This window comes from Pangasianodon hypophthalmus, chromosome 21, assembly GCF_027358585.1.
Source record: "Pangasianodon hypophthalmus isolate fPanHyp1 chromosome 21, fPanHyp1.pri, whole genome shotgun sequence".
Taxonomy (NCBI): Eukaryota; Metazoa; Chordata; class Actinopteri; order Siluriformes; family Pangasiidae; genus Pangasianodon; species Pangasianodon hypophthalmus.
The window spans coordinates 18,886,401-18,908,931 of NC_069730.1; the positions used below are offsets into that span (position 1 = coordinate 18,886,401).

A 22,531-nucleotide genomic window follows, 5' to 3' on the forward strand; every position below is an offset into this window, starting at 1 on the left:
ATCTGCAAAAACAGCTAAAATGATCTGTTTACACACAAAGAATGAGGCAACACGCGCACACACACACACACACACACACAAAGCAAGGGTTTGCTCAGTTTGACCTCCTGTTCTGTCATATTGACCCAGGCCATCTACTCTACACTACTCTATTCTATTAAATGTAAGGGTTATAGATTATGGATAGGAAATGGATTATTTTCATATACCAACACATCCTAAAGACTTTTATTCCTTTTACACCACAACAATTTGCCAATGATTCCATTTTTAATTTATTAAAGAACGTCATAATTTGTATCCATTTATTGTTACATTTACTGTCTGTGAAACAATTTCTCACTTATGTTATAGCAGCTATATACAGCCGTTTCCTTACCAGTCTCTTTTTTCCTCTCTCTTTTGAAGTTAATAAGACAAATAAACACAGCTTGCCATATTACAGAGAAACCACGGAAAAGTGTAAACTCCTCTGTCCTGAAGATATCAAAAAAGTTACAGCTTTACTGCAGTCTGACACTGACAAAGCACTGACACTGGAGACTCCTTCCATAAACATTAAATAAATGTCTCCTTACAGAAAACTTCTCCATATCAATGATTACACACTTTTTTTTGGAACATGATAATTGGCTGTTACTATAAAAATGGTAATGTAGTGTTAGAGCTGCTGTTATTAAAAATTCACCAGAATTGCGGTTCACTTCCTCACTAACGAGTGCTCTGTGTGGTATTGACTCAGAGCACTGATCCGTATTGCTGACTCAAAACTCTGCGTTTTGCGGTCAGCACAAAGCCCATGAGAGGTCACACTGACACTGACCTTTGACCTTTGGGTGGATGTTTTCAATTCAATTGTAAGTTGAAACAACTCAAAGGTTAAAAAGAGAAAAGAGTTTTTTAAAGGGTTTTTACTACACAGCAGAACTCACTACAGTGCTGGCTGTAACGACCAAAACCTCTCCAAAAATCAAAGGAAGACATGTTAGCAAGCATTACTATTCAATTCAGTTTTATTTGTATAGCGCTTTTAACAATGGACACTGTCACAAAGCAGCTTTACAGAAATATATAAATTCAAGATCTAAATCTAATGAGCGAGCCAGAGGTGATGGTGGTGAGGAAAAACTCCCTGAGACGACATGAGGAAGAAACCTTGAGAGGAACCAGACTCAAAGAGGAACCCATCCTCATCTGGGTGACACCAGATAGTGCGATTATAAATAAATCCCTTCTATAACTGTGTACTACATGGTCAAATAGTGCAATTGTGTAACCAGGAAGTTCATTACAGTTTTCACATGAAGTCTGTTTTGTTGACGTTATCCACTGTTCACTGATGGAGCTTGAGAAAACCTTTCATGGGAATTGCAGTCCTAAAGCTATCATAGCAATTACAGTCCTAAGCCATTTCATATCGAAACTGTTTGTATCAGTCGAAGTCCAGCGCCATCTTCATGGTTTCTAAGTGGTACCATCCACAGTGATCTCATGTAACTTTAGGCTGTCCGTGTTGGAGGCCATCCTCAGCAGCAGTGAGTGGCTTCCAAGTGAGGAGAACTCCAACCAGAAGTAGGGCATCAGGATGGATCAGGCAGGTCCGGAGAGCAGAAGGGGTCAGGATCTATTACTAGCTGAGTAGCTAATATTAGCCTAATTTTTTTTTCATTTGGTTTGTGTGAAAATGTAATTCCTTACGACAAATGATGCCATTCTACATGGTATCACTAACAGACTCCGAGTTAGATGCATTATTTTTTCTATAATAACAACTTACATGTCGCACTGATGGAAGGAGTCTCCAGTGTCAGCACTTTATAAAAGTCTTTAACTATTCCAAGACCTTTGGGAGTTTATGCTTCTGTGGTTTCTCGATAATTAGCGATTATTACCCAGCTAGCTAGCTAGTTTGTTGTTTTGCAATTGTGAGCAAAATAGCGTGAATAGCAAAGGAAAACGTTTTCACGATCGGATTCCTGGATGCAAAATCTCTGGTGATTCAGTGACTAAACTGAATATTTCAGATGTCATTAAACTTTCACAGCCTCTTAATTCCACATCCATGACTTGCTGACCAAAGTGGGACACCAGCTTCATGCCACACTCCCATTTTCATTCATCCGTGTTCCCAGAATTCCCAAAACCAAAATTCCACCTTCCACTGAGGAACACATGTACACTGGTTTCCAGCTTTCCTTAATTAGGTGACAGAAATGATTTCTTGTGCAAAATAGCATCTTTCAGAGTGAGTGAGAATTACCCGTGAACATAACATAACACACACGTATTCACACACAGACGTGAACATACCCTCAGCTCACGGCAGTGAGTTCACACATGCACGCTGTGCCCAGGGCTTGGGAGGTGCAAGTATGAGAGCGTGAACCATAATCTTCTATAAAGAGAGCTGACTGAAATGATGGTTTAACCCCTAAGCCCTTAAACCCAGTTTTCAGTGGCAAGAGTGATGTGAATGTCACTGCACACACACTGCCGCGGCCTGACACACAGCTCTGACAGCAAACCCAGAGGTGACAGTGTGATAGATGTGATCCGGAATGACTGTGGAGACGAACGTAAGTGTTGGCCAGTGAGGGTGTGTGTGTGTGTGTGTGTGTGTGTGTAAATATGTGCTGGATACATTAAAATTTATAATACACAATGTTTAGAATGCCTGGCTAATATTCTGTAAAGCTAATTTGGGTGTAAATGTGAACACGCCCTCCAGAAGCACTCTATCGCTCTGTCACTATATCACTCCTGCTTATGTGACCTTGTTGAATAAATAATGATGCTGTAATTGTAAGGGTGTCGCTATTGACACGTGTACCACAGTGCTGCTGAATTCTGGATTCTGATTGGTGTTGATTATCCCAGGTTTATATTAATGCGCTTGTTCTAATACATTTTTTGTTTCTATAGTAACAGCTCATTCACAGGGACTTGTACAGTGTTCGCTCCACATAAACAGATGTGTAAAAAAACGTGTGTAATCATTGATTTGGTGACATTTATTTAACATTTATGGAAAGAGTCCCCAGTATCAGCGGTAAAGTTAATGGAGTTTATGTTTTGCCTAAGCTGAGTTTTTCTTTCTTATCAATTTCAAGAGAAAGTAAGGGAGTAAGGGAGTGACTGCTATAATCTGAGAACTTTAAATGTAACTACAAACGGATAAAAAAATAAAAGTGTGACATCCATTGTGTAATAAATTTAAAATTGTAATTTTGGCAATTTGCTGTGGTATAAGAGAAATAAAACACTTCGGGATGTCCTGTTATAGGACAATAATCAACTTTGGAGTGACAGTAATTCCGCTTCATCACACCATGTTGTTGTTGATTATTTTCCTATTACAGCACAACACTGATTGGGAAAGCCTGTAGTAATCTATAAGTAGGTGTGGTACACATCTGATCTACAAATACAATATTATGGTGGAGTCCATGATACTCTAAAGCGATGAAGCCTACATAGGTGATCAACTGTCTTGTTTGCGCACCTCTGACCATCACACCCCTCTGCGGTTCTTCCAAAACTGTTGCCACAAAGTTTGAAGCACACAGTTGTATGGAACGTCTCTGTATGCTGTAGAATTATAGTTTCCTTTCACTGGAACCAAGAGACCCAAACCTGTTCCAGCATGACAATGCCCCTGTGCACAAAGCGAGCTCCATGAAGACATGGTGTGTTACGGTTGAAGGGGAAGAACTTGAGTGTCCTGCACAGAGCCCTGACCTCAACCCCACTGAACACCTTTGGGATGAACTGGAACACCGACTGAACCCCAGACCTCCTCGACATCCCAACATCAGTGTCTGACCTCACTAATGCTCTTGTAGCTGAATGAACACAAATCCCCACAGCCACGCTCCAACATCTAGTGGAAAGCTTCCCAGAAGAATGGAGCTTATTATAACAGCAAAGGGGAATAAATCTGGAATGAGATGTTCAACAAGCACATATGGGTGTGATGGTCAGGGGTGCACATACTTTTGGCTGTATAGTGTATGACTTATGATAATTTGTGACTTTGCGCCATCTGCTGTCTTTTTAAGATATGATCACTTTATAAAAACACAGATACAAAAAGTGCTAAAAGTGGATTAATAATAAAAGTTGTTCATAATCATGCAACTAACCAAATCATCCATCACTCTGCTGTTCAGAAATGTAAAAAAACATAATGATAATAGATTTTAAAAGATTATATCTAAACCTTGTATTAAGCAATGTTGCACTCTGGGAAATGTGTAAAGGACACAAATGTCAAAATGAGTGGTGAGACTGATAGTCGATACCGTTTATAATCGCGATATTTCACATTAATTAGCAGATTTAACAATATTTATTCAGAAAAATGAAACCATCAGCAGCACATTTAGGTTTCTGATTTCTGACTGTTGTTCACAATGAGTTAGTCAGTTAGTTTGGGGGAAAACGCCTCGAGAGCAAGTGCTAATTCGTATAGTTATTAAAAAAAAAACAAAAAAAACATTAGAAATAAATTTTAAAATGTTTGTATGACAGGAAAAGGTGCTTGTTCCCGCCCGGTTTCGAACCGAGGACCTTTCGCGTGTTAGGCGAACGTGATAACCACTACACTACGGGAACTGAGCTAGTTTAACCAGTCTCCCGTTAATCTTTTAAACAATTTAACCAATTAAACATGCTTAAATATTACTTTTAATATTGTAACTGCTAATATTTATACATGTACAGATGATGCGTGCATACATATACATTTATATTTTTAACAAAATAGCGAATACAAGCTTCTTTAGCTAGCATAAACTAACTAGCCAGCTAAGCTAACTTGACTAAACGACCTTTATGTTGCCTCTGGAACGCACTAAAAATGGCGGCGGGATTCTGCGCACTATGTAGGAGCCCTAACTAGAACGCAGGCGCGCGGATTGGAGCGCGGCCCCCAGCAGGTTGTGTGGCTGTATGGATGGATGAATGGATGGAGGGTGCAGTCAAACACATCATCAGGATTTACACAAAATACTGAGCTCGTTAAAATATTCCGAGCAACCTGTTGATCTAGTTTGTAAAATAATTCGGATAAGTGAAGCTTCAGACATGTAAAAGCGAAACCAAGAGACGAACGCCAGCATCAGGGAAGCTAGCAGGTAATTAGCTATCCAGCTAACCTTTAACAGTAAGCGACGAATGACATGTCACTGATTAAAACATAAAAATAATATTATATTATGACCTGATGTTATCTAAGAGTCTAAAAAATATTTAAACGTGCTTTTGTGATTAGCCAGATAGCTAATGAGAGCTAACAGGTTGATGATGCTAGCTCTAAAACAATCCACAAATCAGCAGAATGGATTTCCTCATTTTTATTTGTTTATTTTTAAATTAAACATCCTATTTAGTCTTAATTTGTCTTAATAATTAGATAAATTTAATGTTTATAATGATTTATTTATTATTTATATTTATATTGATTTTATTTATTGTTTATTTAATTTTTTATTAATGATTTATGTATAATTATTTATAGTCAATATTACTATTTTATTATTTTTATTTATTTATTTATTTATTTATTTTTTACATTTTTATAGAAACACATCATTACTGACACACGAAGTGACAAGAAGCATTAATGTCTGACCAAAATATCACATAATACGATACTTCTGCGATACGCGATATAAACTACAGCGCTGTTCAATTCTCTGTTCTGATTGGTCAGAAGGTGTTGATTAATTTTATTTAATTTTAGTATGTTATTGTTTTTATAGTAACACCTCATTCACAGCGGACGCTCTACATAAACCTGTTGAAAAACGTGACATTTTCTGTAGAGATGTTTAGCTAACATTTATGGAAGGAGTCTCCAGTGTCAGCGCTTTGTAACAGTCAGAGGTAAAGCTGTAACTTTAAGTTTTCCGAGTTTACGCTTCTTTGCGGTTTCTCAGTTTTTGTTTTATTAACTAAAATAAGAAACGCTGGTGAGGGAACGTGTTTACACCGTGAGTGCTACAACATGAGTGAGAACTTGTTTCACACACATTACATTAAATGTAACTGTAAACGGATAAATAGTACACCATATGTTTCTGTAATTAATAAAAATCTGTAATCATTGGCATGTCGCTGTTGTAAAATTTTGTAAAATGTTGTAAAATAATCAGCTTCGGGGTGGTGACAGTAACTCCGCTTCATCACACCACGACATTGTTGATTATTTTCCTAATACAGCACATCCTGAAGTGTGTTATTCCTTTCTTAATGTCTGCAAAAATCTTTATTTAATACAAAAAAATGTTAGTTTGTGTTTTTTTTTAAATAAAAATCCCGATGATAGCTGTGATGTGACATCTCAGAAACATGTACTGCAACATGAATTATCGTGATGTCGAAATATATCGTCGTATTGCTCAGCCCTACTGCGTACCACGACTGCAGTGCATTATGGGATGCAGTACGCTAGAATTATAGCTCCAGCCTCTTACTGGGAAATTCAGCCATTTCTTAGCTTGTGTTAATTTAATGCCGAGTAAATTTATGGATCTTGGTTAGTAAACATGCTGATTGTTTTAGACATGTCTTCCAGCTCGTGTGTTATTTCGTAAAAGGTGATCTTAGACATTTATCTCACAGCCGTTCAGGAAATGAGCGAGGGCGACTTCGCCATCATGGCCGACATGGCTGAAGTAAGCCGCATACAGTACGAGCTGGACTACACCGAGGGCATCAGCCAGCAGATGAGGATCCCCGACAGGCTGAAAGTCGGACCGGGTTCGTCGATGGTCCAGCCTCCGCTGTTCCCCGAGGAGCCCCACAGCACCCTGATGCAGGTTCCAGACAGGATCGTAGTGGCAGGTATTCCACCATCAGCTCACGGCTTTAAATCGTGAGTCCATTTTGAGTCCATCGAATCGAACAGTGGTCAAATGTGAAATGTTATGACGAATCGAATCATGTAGTGAAGAATCATGTTCCAGTGAATCGTTGTGACATCAGAGACCCACACTGCTGTCGACCAAATCGGATTGAGCAAGTCGTACCAAGGTGCTAGCATTGCTAACTTACTGCACATTGAGACAGAATTTTGAATTCACAGGTCAAGATAAAGTCAGTTTAAAAAGAAAGTAATCATTCACGTCCTGCGTCCTTTCCCCTTCAGTGAATTGACTTTTTCTTTTTAGCTGAAAAAGCAGAAAAGTAGTTTTCAGGTGTTTTCTGTATCTCTGTAGCAAGGGGTCAGAAATCATATATGCATATAGGATAAAATTTTAGCACCTCTGTTGATTCAGGACTCGGTTAAAGAAATTATGGACGATATTGTGATGTCAGCTGTGTGACTAACGAGCAACAGATGAACATCTCATTTTCGATGCCTCTAATATAATTAAATTCTGCACTCTCATGTGTCTGTAGGTTCATTTATCTATTAGTGTCATTGTCTTTTGTGTTTTTGTTTTTTTTTCTTCACTCCAGGGCACGAAGTCGATCCTCACTTCAGCAGGCCACGAGAGCTGGATCTGATCCAGTCCATCCCAGTGGAGAGCGTGGAGCTGAAGACTCCTCCACGGGTCCTCACTCTCCAAGACCAGGCTCTGGACTTCCTGGAGCCGGTGCAGCAACCAGGACCCGCTCAGCTGAAAGAGGAGGTGAAGAAATGTATTAAATAAACCCAGCATCCTCAACATGGGATCTCGTCTGTGTTCTTGGGCCTAACTCTGTAGGGACCATCTAGGACAGGGGTATTCACCTAAAATTTATTACTGATGATATGATGAGGAAGAAGCTATAGAGTTTGGATGAAGTAGAACCTATACAGATCGGATGAGGATAGAATTGATAGAAATTGGATGAGCTAAAGCCTATTCCTGAAGCCTAAAGCCTGGATAAAGGAGAACCTACAGAGATTGGACGAAGTAGAACCAATAGAGTTTGGAGGAGAGGTCAGCTCATAGAGACTGGATGAGGTAGAACCTGTAGAGACTGAAGGACAGTGAGATTATCAGATAGAACTCATGAAGGTGAATAAACTGCTTGTTTTTATTGTAAAGACATTAAATGCAGACGTGGTCTAAACTGGGTGTTTAGACAGACGTTTAAGGCATTTTCCAGAAACATAGTCAAAAAACTTAAGCTTAGGAGTGGCGCTGTATAAAAATTAATATTAATCATTATTAAAAATTGGAAGAAGACTCTAAAGACTTTAAAGATCTTTCCAGGCTTTATTAAATACAATACTCACTTCACCTTATCTGCAAAACACCAGCACACTGTAGATCATTATTCACCGTGGCTTACTAGACAGCTCCTGATCAGGTCTGTTCAGGTTTAGCCACATGCCTGCTTTGTATCCTGTCTTAATTATAACTCAGCCGAAAATATACTGTACACACACCCCGAGTTCCACCCTGAATGTTGTCAATAATCCAGGAGATACATTTGTTTACAGACTTCCATTGCTATTTTGTAAACTTTGCTATAAACGGTATTTCTCAGCTAAATGACGTTCTTTGAGGTGAGCGTGTAAAGGCGTGTTGCTTGCGTGAAACTAATCCGGAAGCTGTAAGAGTTTTATAATGTTTGCTCTCTCTCTCTCTCTCTCTCTCTCTGTAAAGATTCGCTCTCACACAAGATCCCGGCGTGAACGTTGCGTCAGCGAGACTTTGGGAGCGTGTCACAACGGCCAGATTGTCAAATACGATGCGTAAGAACAAACACACTTGCGCGCACACACACACACACACTCTGTCCTCACATTGAGCTGTGTGTGTTCACCCAAGGTTAAGGTGTGTATACTAGCATCTATTGTTTTAGCCATGCATGTTTTTGTAGTTCTCACAGAGTGTAAAGTTTGTTGGAATGTTCCAGATCTCTGTATATCTGTGACTCTGTTTAAATACGTAAAGCCAATGCTAACAAATAAATAGTTTAAGCTAGCTTTTAGCGCTAGCGGTGTGTTTACAGCCATATCAGTTCCATTAATTAGCACCAATATCATGTAAATACCACATAAACCTCCAATCAGCGATCACATAGGGGGCCAAGCACCAAGTGATGTCATGGAGTTTGTAGGATAGAATACATTCTAAACAGTATTTAGAAGAATGACAAAAATAATGAAATATCTAGAATTCAATTGTATAGTTTAATACATACAGGGTGGATGAATGATAAATTTATTAGGCACCCAGGCAGTAAAAGCAGAAATCTAATGAACTAGGCTAAACATTGGTAGCTAATATAATAATGTATGGCGAGCTAGTTAAGCGCATTCATACAGATTATGGTAAAAGAACACGTATGTGATTATTGTTCTCTTTTAACAAAGTATCTAATGTAGCATGTCATGTTTGTGTCCTCGACAAAAAGTCAGCAAGTCGTTAGCCAGGATTTTGGCTATGATGTTTCAGCATTTCCAGCAGTTATGCCAAGTTTTTCCAACTATGGAAAGTTAGGAAAATATGTCAAAAACCAAAAGAAGGAAAGAATGAAAAAGGGGCCATAGTACAAACACAAGTCTATGTTGTTATGGAAATGTTGATAAAGCTCTGAAGCCTTTGGAGTGTCATTACTACACAAAACCTCACCAGTCAGACGTTTAAACATATGCGGGATGTTCACTGTAATGAGCGTCAGTCCTGCTTTGTTCGCGTCAGCGTGTGTAGTGCTAACGTCTCATTCCTCCCCCTGTGTGTGGCGGTCAGCGTGAGCCCGTCTCCCAGCGCTCCTGTCCGTGTTTGTCCCCCGCTTGTGTCCCCCGAGGACTGGCCAAGCGTGGGCACTGTGGGCGGAGTCCTGTCCTACATCCAGCTCACCACACGCCGGGCCTACGAGCACGTCCTGGCCATGCTGGACGACTCGCACCGCAGGTGAGCTCTCACACGCTTCAACGGAGTGATGGCACCGCATCGTTACGACATCCGGTTGATCCCGACGCGGATCCTGCTCAGGGACGCTACGTGCAGTCGTCTGTAAATCAGTGAATGTGAATGACAGCTCTCAGGTTAAACACTACTAGATAAGATCCAGCCGCCTGCTGCAGCAGCTTAACATAAGTCCGATCTTAAGTCGGGGTGTGAAGTCAATCCTAAATCATACGCTGAGAGTAGTTGGAGCAGAACTTACCCAGAAATCATTGCGGTGTTACAGCATTTCATTTCCAGTTCCGACAGCATGCAAGCCTGAGCAAACTTTCAATCTGGGCTTTATGTAGCAAACTACTCCATGATGTTGATCATAACTATGTGTAGTTTGCAAGCTAGTTAGCCAGTTTATGTTCGGTAGGCTGCGCTGGTTAAACACATCTGTTAATGAACAGCTGACAGTATAAATGTAGTAACTCGGGTCTGTAGGGAGGCTCGATGAGTTGTGAGGTAATTCATGCACATATTTCTGAAAGCTCCTCAAATGATTAAAAAAAGACAAACCCCGTTCTCATCGTTTCTGTCTCAGGACTGCACTTGTGACTCTTGATGCTGGTTTGGAAGGGGCTCCTGATGACCTGGCGTTAGCCGACGCCCCAGCACTAAGACGACAGGTACGAACCCACTCTGTAAACACCAGAGTTACGCCTTTTCCCACAGAGACACGGCTGGAGTCGGCGCTGGAGTCGGGAATGGAGTTCAGGATCGATGACGCTTTTTGAGACAGTCTTTGGAGAAATAAAAATAAAGAAATGTTTTATTTAGCTTAACATTAAAATAAGATGGAGAATTGAGTTCAGAAAGAAAAAGAATTGAGTGTTAAAAGAGAAAGAAAGGAAGAATTGAGTACTGAAAGAAAAAGAAAGAAAGAAAGAATTGAGTGTTGGAAAGTAAAAACAAAACCTTAGCTTAACCCCTGGGAAGTCTACTTGTCTGTGTATCGGTATATATTTTTATATAAAAAGTTAAGGTGAATTCTTGTTAGCATTAAGATGAGTAACTCTGACCCCGCCTCCTTTTTTCTGGCTGAGATCTGGAATCTGCGCTGATTGGTTTGAGCGTTAGCTCCGCCTCCAGCACCAGCAGCTACACCGTGTCTGTAGAAAAGTGTCTCCTGTAACTACGTTAATCAGAAACGATCCTGTAATGTTGGATTTTTGTGTTTTGATTCAGATTGTGAAGTTGAACCGTAGACTTCAGGTGCTGGAGCATGAGAATAAAGAGCGAGTGAGGCGGGAGATGGTGATGTACTCCCTCACCGTTGCTTTCTGGCTGGTGAACACGTGGATGTGGGTACGCCGCTGAGCGCTGGAGCCATCGCCTCGATCCACTCATCATCTCAGGCTGCATTTAATCAGACTCTCAGATCTCCCTTTTGTATATATCTACATTCATTATCACTCAGATATTCTTCCTAATGTCTAAACTCAGACCAGATACCAAAAATTAGCTAAAAAAAAAAAAAAAAAAAGCTAGATAATATAGTTTGGGCAACAAAAAAAAAATGAGAGGGTGCCAATAGTTTAAACTAAATGGAGCTGTACTGATATGACTGTCAGTTTCTCAAACCTGTATATAAACTGTGTTCGTGTACAAAAATAAAAAAAAAAAAATCACTTCCTGTAGGTGATTAGTGCCAATAATGTGTTCAGTGGTTGTTAAATAGCATCATGTTCATGAATACGACATCATTAAGTAAAGAGTAAATGACTTCAGGACGTGCTGTTAGAGGAAAATAATCAGTGTGTTTTATTCCTCTTCTACTACAGCAATTTAACAATTACTACATTTCTTAATTTATTAAATAATGACACTGTAGTTTTTATCCATTTATAGTTACATTTAATGTTGTGGAACGTCCGTGAAGCAAGTTGCCTCCTGTTCTCACTTACGTTATAGCAGCTATAAACAGTCGTTCGCTCAGAAAACTTAAAATTACAGCTTTACAGCTTTACCTCTGACTGTTACAAAGCACTGACACTGGAGACTCCTTCCATAAATGTGAAACGAACATCTCCTTACAGAAAACTTCACCATATCAACAATTACAAACGTGTTTTTAATCTGTTTATGCGGAGCGTCCACCGTACAAGTCCCAGTGAGTGAGCAGTTACTATAGAAACCATAACGTATTAGAACGAGCGCATTAATATGAAACTGTCATTTTCAGCTGCACTACTGTCAGAGCTGCTGTTCTGGAAAATTAATCAACACCTGATGACCAATCAGAATCCGAATGAATGAATGGATATACTGAGTGCTGAAAGAAAGAATTTTTATGCTGAAGGAATTAATTTATGAATTGAAAGAAAGAAAGAAAGAATTGAGAGCAAAAGGAAAGAAAGAATGAATGAATTGAATGCTGAAAGAAAGAAAGAAAGAAAGAAAGAAAAAGAATTGAGTGCTGAAGGAAGAAAGGAAAGAAAGAAATAAAGAATTTACTTCAGAAAGAATGAATGAATGCTGAAAGAAAGAATGAAAATATGAAAGAAAGAATTGAAGTGCTGAATGAATGGAGTATTGAAAGATAGCAAGAATTTAGTGCTAAAGGAAAGTAAAGAAAGAAAGTGTGTATTTTCACATTTATTCCAAACAGCAGTAATGAAACAGGAGTGTGTGAAACAGCAGTAATGAAACAGGAGTGTGTAGAACAGGAGTGTGTGAAACAGCAGTAATGAAACAGGAGTGTGTAGAACAGGAGTAATGAAACAGGAGTGTGTGTAGAACAGGAGTGTGTAGAACAGCAGTAATGAAACAGGAGTGTGTGTAGAACAAGAGTGTGTGAAACAGGAGTGTGTAGAACAGGAGTGTGAAACAGGAGTGTGTAAGTGTTGTACCATAGCACATGAACAGATTGTGTTGTATAAGTGTGTTAAGAGGCATGCGTGCTGAAGCACAAACATGACTATGTTGTGAATAATTGTAATCTGATGTTTTATTGTTTATTTAAATAAACATTGTGGATCTTTACTCGATCTTTTCTGGTGGTGATGGAATCAAATTAAAATGCAGCTGAATTAAAATTCTTAATCTCTTCTAATCATATGTCATTGTTTCATAATCAATTTATAATATAGTACATTTGTTAAAAATTGCTGGAAAATACTTCAGCTGCTTGCATAAGTATTAACACTTTTTTTTTTTTTGCTTTTCTTCATTTTGTAATCTTAAAGTCTGGAAGTGAAATCAATTTATTTGGGATTATACTGTGTGTTATCAATTTAAATTTATCTACATATAGCCCACAATACTGATTGCGGTAAATCAGTGTAGTTTGCAGAAGTATTTACAATTTAACAAAAGTGTTTGTGTAAGTATTTATCCCTGCTACTGTGAAAGCCCTTAATAAGTTCTGGTGGTCATGAAATTAAAAAGTTCTGCGGGGGTGAATACTTATTCCTCTTATAGCACAGTGACCTGCCAATCCTAATCATTTTTATTTATTAAAGAATGACACATCATACTTTTCATCCATTTATAGTTACTTTTAATGTTGTGGAACGTCCATGAAACAAGTTAGTTCCCATTCTCACTTATAGCAGCTACACTATACTACGGCCAAAAGTATGTGCACCCCTGACCATCACACCCATGTGCTTGTTGAGCATCTCATTCCAGATTTATTCCCCCTTTGCTGTTATAATGAGCTCCACTCTTCTGGGAAGCTTTCCACTAGATGTTGGAGCGTGGCTGTGGGGTTTTGTGTTCATTCAGCTACAAGAGCATTAGTGAGGTCGGGCATATAGTGTAGTGTATAAACGCAGCTTGTCATGTTATCGAGAATCCACAATGCATTAACTCCTCTGTCCTGAAGGCCTTCCCGTGTTACAGCTTTACCTACGTTAAATAAACGTCTCCTTACAGAAAACTTCAGTATCCGCCATTTTGTGTAAGTTGTTACCATGGAAACGATAACGTATTAGAACGAGCAAATTAATAAAAGCTTAATATAAACCTTCCAGCCGATCAGAATCGAATATTAAATTAGCATATTATCCCACATGCATTATTCTACTGGTAAAGAATGGTTTAGCAGTAGAATAATGCATGTTTAAAATAAAGTCGTCTAGGGGTCGCTGTGTGACTGTGAAAATGACCTCACTTCCGGGTTTGACCCGGAAGTGAGTGCTGTGTAGCAATCCGACCGTAGACGTGGAAGAAGATTTGTAGCTGTCGCTGCAGCACAGGTGTCGATTTATGTAGTAATTTGAAATTTGTTAAATATATTGTTGTAATATGTAATAACAGAGTAAGTTATTGGACGTTTGAAGAGGACCTGAGAAGATTTTCCGAGCTAGTTTAGCCGTTAGCAGTGTGAATTGTGTGCCCGGTTATACACTGCAGATGGGATGGAAGTGAAGGGGAAGAGCTAACGCAGAGACTCGCGCGACGATATTAGCTCTTCTTCAGGCGTCTCGGCGGTTAGATCCAGCTCCCAGCCGCTGCCATGGCGCCCATGGGGATCCGGCTGTCCCCGCTTGGAGTGGCGGTGTTCTGCCTGCTCGGGCTCGGCCTCCTGTACCACCTCTACTCCGGGGTCCTGTCCAGCAGACTGGCCGCTTTCAGGCAGAGGAAGACGGTGGATCTGAGGGATCTCCTCGCCTTGTCCATGGAGGCTGCGGTGCAGGGAGGATGGGAGGTGAAGCGCATCCGCATGGAGGACACACTGGAGGAAAAGTCCAAGGGCAAAACCAAAGAAGGAGCCTTGGAGAAGCTCACCATGGGGGATTTAAACTCCCACAGGAAAATGTACTATCTGATCAGAAACACATACCCTTACATACAGGTGAGATTCAGCAGCAATACTGACCAGCAGCCCAATCCTCACATCATCATATAACATCACATAACATCATATACATTAACACTTTACCATTCCTACAGTAACAGCTCTTTCACAGGCACTTGTAAAGCCTACGCTCCTCATCACCTGATTTAAACTGAGCCTATATGGAAGGAGTCTCCAGTGTCAGCGCTTTGAACCGGTCAGTAAGTTTTCCCACATCTTCGGGACAGACGAGTTTACGCTTTGCGGTGTCTCGGGTGGCATGACAAACTAGGTTTTTTTGTCTTATTAACTTCTAAAGAGAGACATAAGAAAGGCTGGTGAGGGAACGACTGTTTATAGCTGCTATAACATAAGCGAACGTGCTTCACGATAAAAAATATGACGTGTTGCTTTGTAATCCTTAAAATCATGTTAAATTGCAGCAGTATAAGAGGAATAAAACACTTCAGGAACATGCTGTTATAGGAAAATATAAACATTGTGGTGGTAACAGTAACTCCACTGCATCACATCCCATCACACCATTCGCAGTATTTTTTTTTTAATTATTATTTTTTAGAATATTTTCAAAATGTATTTTTATGAAGACATTAAACAACAGTATGACTGAATCATATATTTTAAAACAGAACACAACACGTTTTTTTAAATATATAGTAAACTTATGATATGAATTCTCTTTTGTCATATTGCCATACGTGGCACGAAACACCTCTGATACATTGTCACTCCATCATTCCTGTCATGATTCACATATTTGTATTAATATAATAACTTGGCAACGGAAGCTTGCAGACAGTCACATGGCTACTAGACTTGATGTTTAAGAAAGCTTAAAGCTTAAATAAATATGCCCATTCTTACACTGAACTCTAAGACATCTACACAAACAGTCTGTCAAAATGGCATCCTTTGTTTATTCAGTAACTCGAGATGTATTTTAACAGCACAAAGCTCACAGTGTGTGTGCTTCTGAACTGTGTACTTATTCATACATGACGTAGAAGACGTTCGCAGCATACAGACAGACGGCACCAGTAAAGCATAAACAGATATTTTCTGGAAAAGGTCAGGATATCTCAGGCACAGCTTCAGCAGTCTGACTGAAAACACAACACCATTTAAATATGATTTAATCAAATTTAATCAAACGCAGCTTGTCGTGTCACAGAGAAACCACAGAATGTAAACTCCTCTGTCCTGAAGATGTCGGAACATACAGTTACAGCTTTACCTCTGACTGTTACAACGCGCCGACACTGGAGACTCCTTCCATAAATGTTCACTAAACGTCTCCTTACAGAAAACATCACCCTATCAGCGATTACACACATTATTATAAACTTGTGATTCGCCTCACAGCCAGAACTACTGCCAGAGCTGCTGTTATAGAAAATTAATCAACACCTTCTGACCAGTCAGGGTCCTGAATTGTTAATATGCTTCCTGGCTGTTTGTCAGGTGAACTCTGAGGAACACGATAACTCAGACGGTGAGGCCACTGTATGGACACGTAACATCCCAGATGAGGTCCTGAGCAAGATCCCAGAGGGGAAGCTGGTGCCTGCTGAGAGCGTGACGGTGTGGATCGACCCGCTCGACGCCACGCAGGAGTACACAGGTGAGTGTGTGTGTGTGTGTGTGTGCATGTGTTACCAGTTTGCATGGATTCCTGATTGGGTTTAAACTGTAATTATATCTGAATGCAAATGGTCAATCACAAACCTGTAAGTCGATCTCATGAATTTAAATCTTGTAATATAAATTATGTAGAATGTCTTGTTTAAGCCCCGCCCCCTTGAATTCTTGGGTTGTTATAAGTCTTTATTATTTGGTTTTAGAAGTCTTGTAGCCTTAAAAATAGTAGTTAGGAGTGATGTGCTTGAAAGGACCACTGTTAAAAATTATGAAATACATATTTTTTTTTTTACATAAAGACCAAAGAAGATTCCTTCTTCATGGAATTTTTTTAATTGTTCATGATTGTTCCTACAGAAAACCTGCGGAAGTATGTCACGACCATGGTGTGTGTGGCTGTGAACGGGGAACCTGTTGTAGGTGTGATCCACAAACCTTTCACTGGCTTCACAGGTGTGTGTGTGTGTGTGTGTGTTTAAGCTGTTTGAATAGTAATGTAATCAGTCACACTTAAACCCTTGCTACAACTCGTTCTTCTTGTTCCTCTTGGTTCCTTGTCTCCGTCAGCATGGGCGATGGTGGACGGAGGAGCGAACGTGGCACCGCGACACTCCTACAACGCCAACGCCCCCAAGGTCATAGTGTCACGCTCACACGCAGGCAAAGTGAAAGGCTTCATTCAGCAGGCGTTTGGGAACAACACAGAGATCATACCAGCAGGGGGCGCAGGTGCTGCACGTTTTCATTTTCTTTCTGTCTCTATGGAGGCACTTTATAGAGCCGTATCAAAGGGTGCGAGTGTTTCATCACGGGTGAGACGCGCAAATATTTTATTAGAGAAACTTATACTGAAAAACTAAACTTCACAGTATTTAGCGGTTGTCATGGCAACCAGGGATGCCTCCATGAGACAATGATATCTACACATTAACTACCTTTCTACGGAGCTGTAGGACTCTGGATTGTGATTGGTCAGAAGAGGAGGTGTTGATTAATTTTCTATAACAGCAGCTCTGACAGTAGTGCAGGTTTATATTAATGCGCTCGTTCTAATACATTATCGTATTAGAAAAAATTGTTGGTCTGATGAAGTTTTCTGTAAGGAGACGTTTAATGAGCACTTAGGGAAGGAGTCTCCGGTGTCAGCGCTTTGTAACAGTCAGAGGTAAAGCTGTAACATGTACAACATCTTCAGGACAGAGGAGTTTTCTACTTTTTTCTCGGTGACATGACAAGCTATGTTGTGCTTTTGTCTTATTAACAGGAACTAACTTGTTTCGTGGACATTCCACAACATTAAGTGTAACTATAAACAGATAAAAAGTATGACGTGTCGTTCTTTAACGAGCAGTAAATCTCAGTAAAATCTCTCTCTTTCTCTCTCTCTCTCTCCCTTCAGGATATAAAGTTCTCGCTCTGCTGGATGCCTCTGATGAAGAATACGAGAAGGTAGACATGTACATCCACGTGACCTACATCAAGAAGTGGGACATCTGCGCCGGAAACGCCATTTTGAAAGCGCTAGGTGGTCACATGACCACGCTGAAGGGAGAGGAGATCGATTATTCGGGCTCGGAGAAGAACCCGGGCGGCGTGCTCGCCACCGTCAGCATCGACCACGACGCTGTGGTGAAAAAGCTGCCGCCCTGGGACGAGAACAAAAACTGATACCCGGGTCGGGTACTACAGACTGAACGCTCGGGGACTGGAGACGGAACACAGAACCAGTGATCAACACGCAGACACGGGAGCTTCAGCTCGACTGCGAGTGTCGACGGGTGCGTGCTTAGCTTTTAACGGCGGTTAGCTTCTTCTGGAGTAACATTCGATGCCACACAGTTAAGGGACGGGCTCTCAGTATGGCCACGTTCATTATTTATCTCCACATTGGACACAAACTTTAGTTTCATGATCCTCGGATACATTCTGTCTATAAGTGCAGTGCTAGTAGGGATGCATCGATACCGTTTTTAAAGACGCGTATGAGTACGTGTTTTTTGTTAATCGTCGATACCAATACCAAAGTGAGTAACCTATTTAGCGTTAATCAATCAGGAGCATAGTAAAACATTTTCTTTAGCTCTGGTGATGTTTGTTGCTGCCATGTGCTGCTAGCAATGAACTCATAGTTTAGAGACGTTACAGCATTTAAACAGTATCTTTATCAGAAAGAGTGACGACGGCCCACCTGAGTGTGCAGAGCAGTATCGGACAGTGGGATTATTAAAATTAAGTGCCAGGAATTGTACCTTGAGTCATGAGCAAAGTGTAGCACGTGTCTTAGTGCTCAGTGCTCGCTTAACTGAACTGCTCTCACATCCAGTGGTTTCTTTGCACACTCGCTTTACTTCCTACCTTTGCGTGTGCGCAGTTCACGGCACCCAGCGCCCGTTTTTAATAACCAGCTTCACCGATACTGCTCTGAGCGCTCATTAAAGACGCTGTTTAAACACTGTAAGATGTTTTATCAGGTTACTCATATTGTAAGAAGACGCTGTAGTTCCTTTTCCTCAGAGCACAGTTTGCAGTCTGATTTGCTTTGATCAGGAACATTCTTTTTCATCACGTACTTTCACGTGATATCGGATGTTGGTATTTTGTCAAGTACGAGTAAATGAGCATGGTATCGGACTGATATGCGAAACCAGTTTCGGTATCAATGTATCCCTGCGTTCTAAAGAACAGGGCGTTAGACGTGTAAAAATATTAAATTTAAAAAATATAACATTATGGCACTATGAAATCCTCAGACAGCAGCACTCCTTCAAATATGTCCAAAATTAAGGAAGCCTTTATCTCAGGAGCACAAATTCCACCTGCTTAGGCAGCCTCCTCTCAAACAGGGAAGCAAGGGCACGAAATCATCATCTGAACATTTCACTTCACACCTTCTGTTAATAATTTGAGCATCGCACCCATGTGCATGTCATCACTCCTCCTTAGTTTAGTCAGCAAAATTAGTCAGTTAAAAGGTTAGTTCAGCGAAAAAATCAAAAGTACACAATTTTGTGGATCAGCCGACATGTTTAGCGTCTGAAGTTTACTTCTTTGGTTTTGCACAGGAGCTGGAAGTTTAATGTCTGTGTCACGAAACGTTCCATAAATACATGCACAGATCTTCATATACATGCTCCAGAATGACATCGTCAAGCTCCGTGATCTCATTTCATACAGCAAAAATAGGCTGTTTACAAAGTTATGTTTACAGTGGAATTATATTAACATCACTTCCTGCTTTGGTTAAGATTCCAGTTTTCCTAGATGGCTGCCTCCATAATGTTCCAGCGTTCAGCTACAAGGTGAAGTTTAGTTCATGTTTATAGATAACAGAAAGTCACACTGAAGAACTGGGTGTGCTTTGAGATGGTGTAAATATTTATACAAAAGAATTTGAGTGAGAGAGGCTTCACAGTGCTATTGAATTCTCGATTCTGATTGGCCAGCAGCTCTGACAGCGCTGACAGTAGTGCGCTTGTACTGATAACGTTATCGTTTCTATAGTAACAGCTCATTCACAGGGACTCGTACAGCAGACGCGCCATGTAAACGGATTAAAAACTGAGTGTAACGAAATGATGGTTTATTTAACATTTATGGAAGGAGTCTCCAGTTTCAGCGCTTTGTAGTGGTTAGTATGCTTTCTGTCAGGGGTAACAGTGACTCCGCTTCATCACACCACCCCGACGCTGATTATTTTCTTATAACAGCACAACCCCTAAGTGTGTTATTCCTTACTTCACTCCAGTGCAAAACATCAGACACCGAACATGACTCGGCTGATCGATTACTTCCAGTAATTTCCTACTAAATAAGAAAGAAAATGGCGTATTTTTCTTTCACTGAGCTCTTCCTTTAACCCCTTTGATATTAGGATTACTCTAATAGGATCATTGCTGAGCTTTTCTTTTCGTTTTGAGAGCTTTGAGAAAAGGGTGTAATATTTTTAGGTGTGTGTCATTTTTTTAATAGTAAACTAAACAGCAGACGGACGAGCAGGTTTTAATGTAGCACATGTAACACACACTCACTGTGATGACTAGCGGTCAGGTGAGTGCCCCGCCCATCGTCCGTTGCTCCTCGCTCTCCCTGAAGTGGCATGCATGAAAACGGAGTGTAAATACGGCACATGGTATTAAAGAGTTGTTTGCTGTTAAAATCCTGCATGCGCTCTGTTATATATGACCGAGGCATGTTGTGTGATGTCATCGTGCTACCTTTAATTTAATTTTCTTTTTTGGATTGTAATAAATAGCAACTTTTATTTGTTGTTGTGTTTTTCCTCGAAAGGAATTTTCCAAGGTGGTGGATTGCCTTGTCGGAAGAAGTGAACTATGTCTCACAAGTATTTTTGGAGAAAGTGATGGAAGTAATGAAATAAAGTGCAGTACACTGTAACTGTGGTGGTGAAATCTTTATACAGGGTGCAAAAGTTTGTATCCTACTAGATATGCACTAGATGTACCAGACTTGTGCACTAGATGGTGCACAAGTGTCAAATGAGTTTCCTGCCAGTGAGCCTGAGTGCATGAAAATATATATTGCGTGCACTACAACACACACCAGGATGACATGTCATACTTTTTATTTATGGTTACATACATTGTGGAACGTCTGTGAGACAAAGAAACCACAAAGCATAAACTCCTCTGTTCTAAAGATGTTGGAAAACTAAAACTTACAGCTTTACCTCTGACCGTCGTAAAGCGCTGACACTGGAGACTCCTTCCGATGTTAAATGCTAAAATAAACATCTGCTTACAGAAAACTTCAGCACATCAACAACTACACACGTTTACAGGTAGCGTTCGCTGTACGAGTCTCTGTGAATGAGCTGTTATTATAGAAACGATAACGTATTAGAACAAGCGCATTAATATAAACCTGTGATTTATCAGAGCTGCGGTTATAGAAAATTAATCACCTTCTGACCAATCAGAATCCAGAATGACAGCACTGACTGTTTATAAATGATGTATGCGACTTTCCTGTTTATAAAAATGTATAATTGAAATTAAATTGCTTAATAAATTAACTGAAATGCTTGTGTAATAATAAATACTCAGATTATCTTTAATCAGGAACAATATTCAAATGGTTCATTGTTTAAGACGGCTTTGTTTTTGTCCACAGTTTTTCCTGACTTTGGAGCAGAAGGAAAATTACAGTTTCAGAAAACCTTTTCGTAAAACCCAGGAGTATTAACAATTTTCTGAACTGGGAATAAATCCTGACTCTTATAAATGCCTGAAAAGCACTTAGGCTCCCTTTTTACAAGCACGTTTTATCTCTGATTATAACAAACCAAGCTTGCTTTCATAACGGAGCATGTAATAATGATGCTGAAGCAGAAAATGAACAGATTCGCTCCCGAGCTCGACGATCTCATTTGCATTAATTCGGTCTCTGCAGGTGACACGATGTGTTGCACTTTGTGCTCAGTAAGCTGCCACCTCCTATTAGCACCACGGTGACATTTTAGTATAGTCATTTAGTCATGTTTAATGGATTTAATGGAAAAATGGACTTTAAAAGTTTTTTTTTTTTTTTTTCCAGAAAATCTAGTTTTCAAAAATTTTCAGATTTATACTCCACCCCATTTCATTTCACGATGATGTCAGTGCAAGGGTTAGATTTACAACTTTTAGACTTGCCAGTTTATGAGATCCACCTAGCATGTATATAGGTCACTCTTAACGTGTACATTTACAGACTGCAGGCTTTTTGTTGCTTTGCACAAAGTATTGACCCCCTCTACACCCTGCATCGATGGAAAGACACTCACTCCTATGCAGTCAGATGCTGGTCCATTTTCATTAATGGATTGATTAAAGGGGGCTAATACTTTGAACAAAGAAACATACGGATACAGTCACCTGACCTGTAAGCTAGATGCCCCTGATAAATAAACTCAACTCAATGCATTTCATGCTCCAGATCCAGAAATATTGCTTTTTTAATATGTAATGATATTAAAAGGAAAAAGGAAATGCACTGAATAAACTTTCAGCATTATTGATAGCTCATATGATAAAATATCAGCAAGATTAAAATCTGAACCATTAAAGGTTCTCCAGCTGTCCCTCTGCAGAAACTTTTAAAAGTTCTATGCAGACCCCTGAAACTACCATAAAAGGTTGCAAGTAGAACCTTTTTTTTTTGGAAGCCATGAACTATGGTAAAGAAACCTGTAAAG

At 39.9% G+C, this 22,531-nt stretch overlaps 2 protein-coding genes and 1 non-coding gene across 4 annotated transcripts; 2 read left to right on the forward strand and 1 right to left on the reverse strand.

Moving 5' to 3' along the window:
* Nucleotides 1-4,541: 4,541 nt before the first annotated feature.
* On the reverse strand, nt 4,542-4,614 carry trnav-aac (transfer RNA valine (anticodon AAC)). The gene has a single exon. It is a non-coding gene; the product is annotated as a tRNA-Val (tRNA).
* Nucleotides 4,615-4,618: 4 nt separating this feature from the next.
* mffb (mitochondrial fission factor b) lies at nt 4,619-12,886 on the forward strand. Of its 2 annotated transcripts, XM_026946146.3 has the most exons (7): nt 4,623-5,135; nt 6,625-6,846; nt 7,465-7,637; nt 8,604-8,692; nt 9,693-9,857; nt 10,441-10,525; nt 11,085-12,886. In XM_026946146.3, the coding sequence occupies exons 2-7, from the start codon at nt 6,636-6,638 to the stop codon at nt 11,214-11,216; spliced, it is 855 nt and encodes a 284-aa protein (XP_026801947.1). In that variant the 5' UTR covers nt 4,623-5,135; nt 6,625-6,635; the 3' UTR covers nt 11,217-12,886. The 2 variants fall into 2 exon arrangements, with proteins under 2 accessions (XP_026801948.1, XP_026801947.1); XM_026946147.3 differs by lacking the exon at nt 9,693-9,857 and having other exon boundaries at nt 4,619-5,135.
* Nucleotides 12,887-14,009: 1,123 nt separating this feature from the next.
* On the forward strand, nt 14,010-20,599 carry bpnt2 (3'(2'), 5'-bisphosphate nucleotidase 2). The gene is made up of 5 exons (XM_026946325.3): nt 14,010-14,697; nt 16,162-16,321; nt 16,696-16,791; nt 16,906-17,067; nt 17,738-20,599. Exons 1-5 carry the CDS (start codon nt 14,359-14,361, stop codon nt 18,004-18,006), a joined length of 1,026 nt encoding a protein of 341 aa, XP_026802126.3. The 5' UTR covers nt 14,010-14,358; the 3' UTR covers nt 18,007-20,599.
* The last annotated feature ends 1,932 nt before the right edge of the window (nt 20,600-22,531 follow it).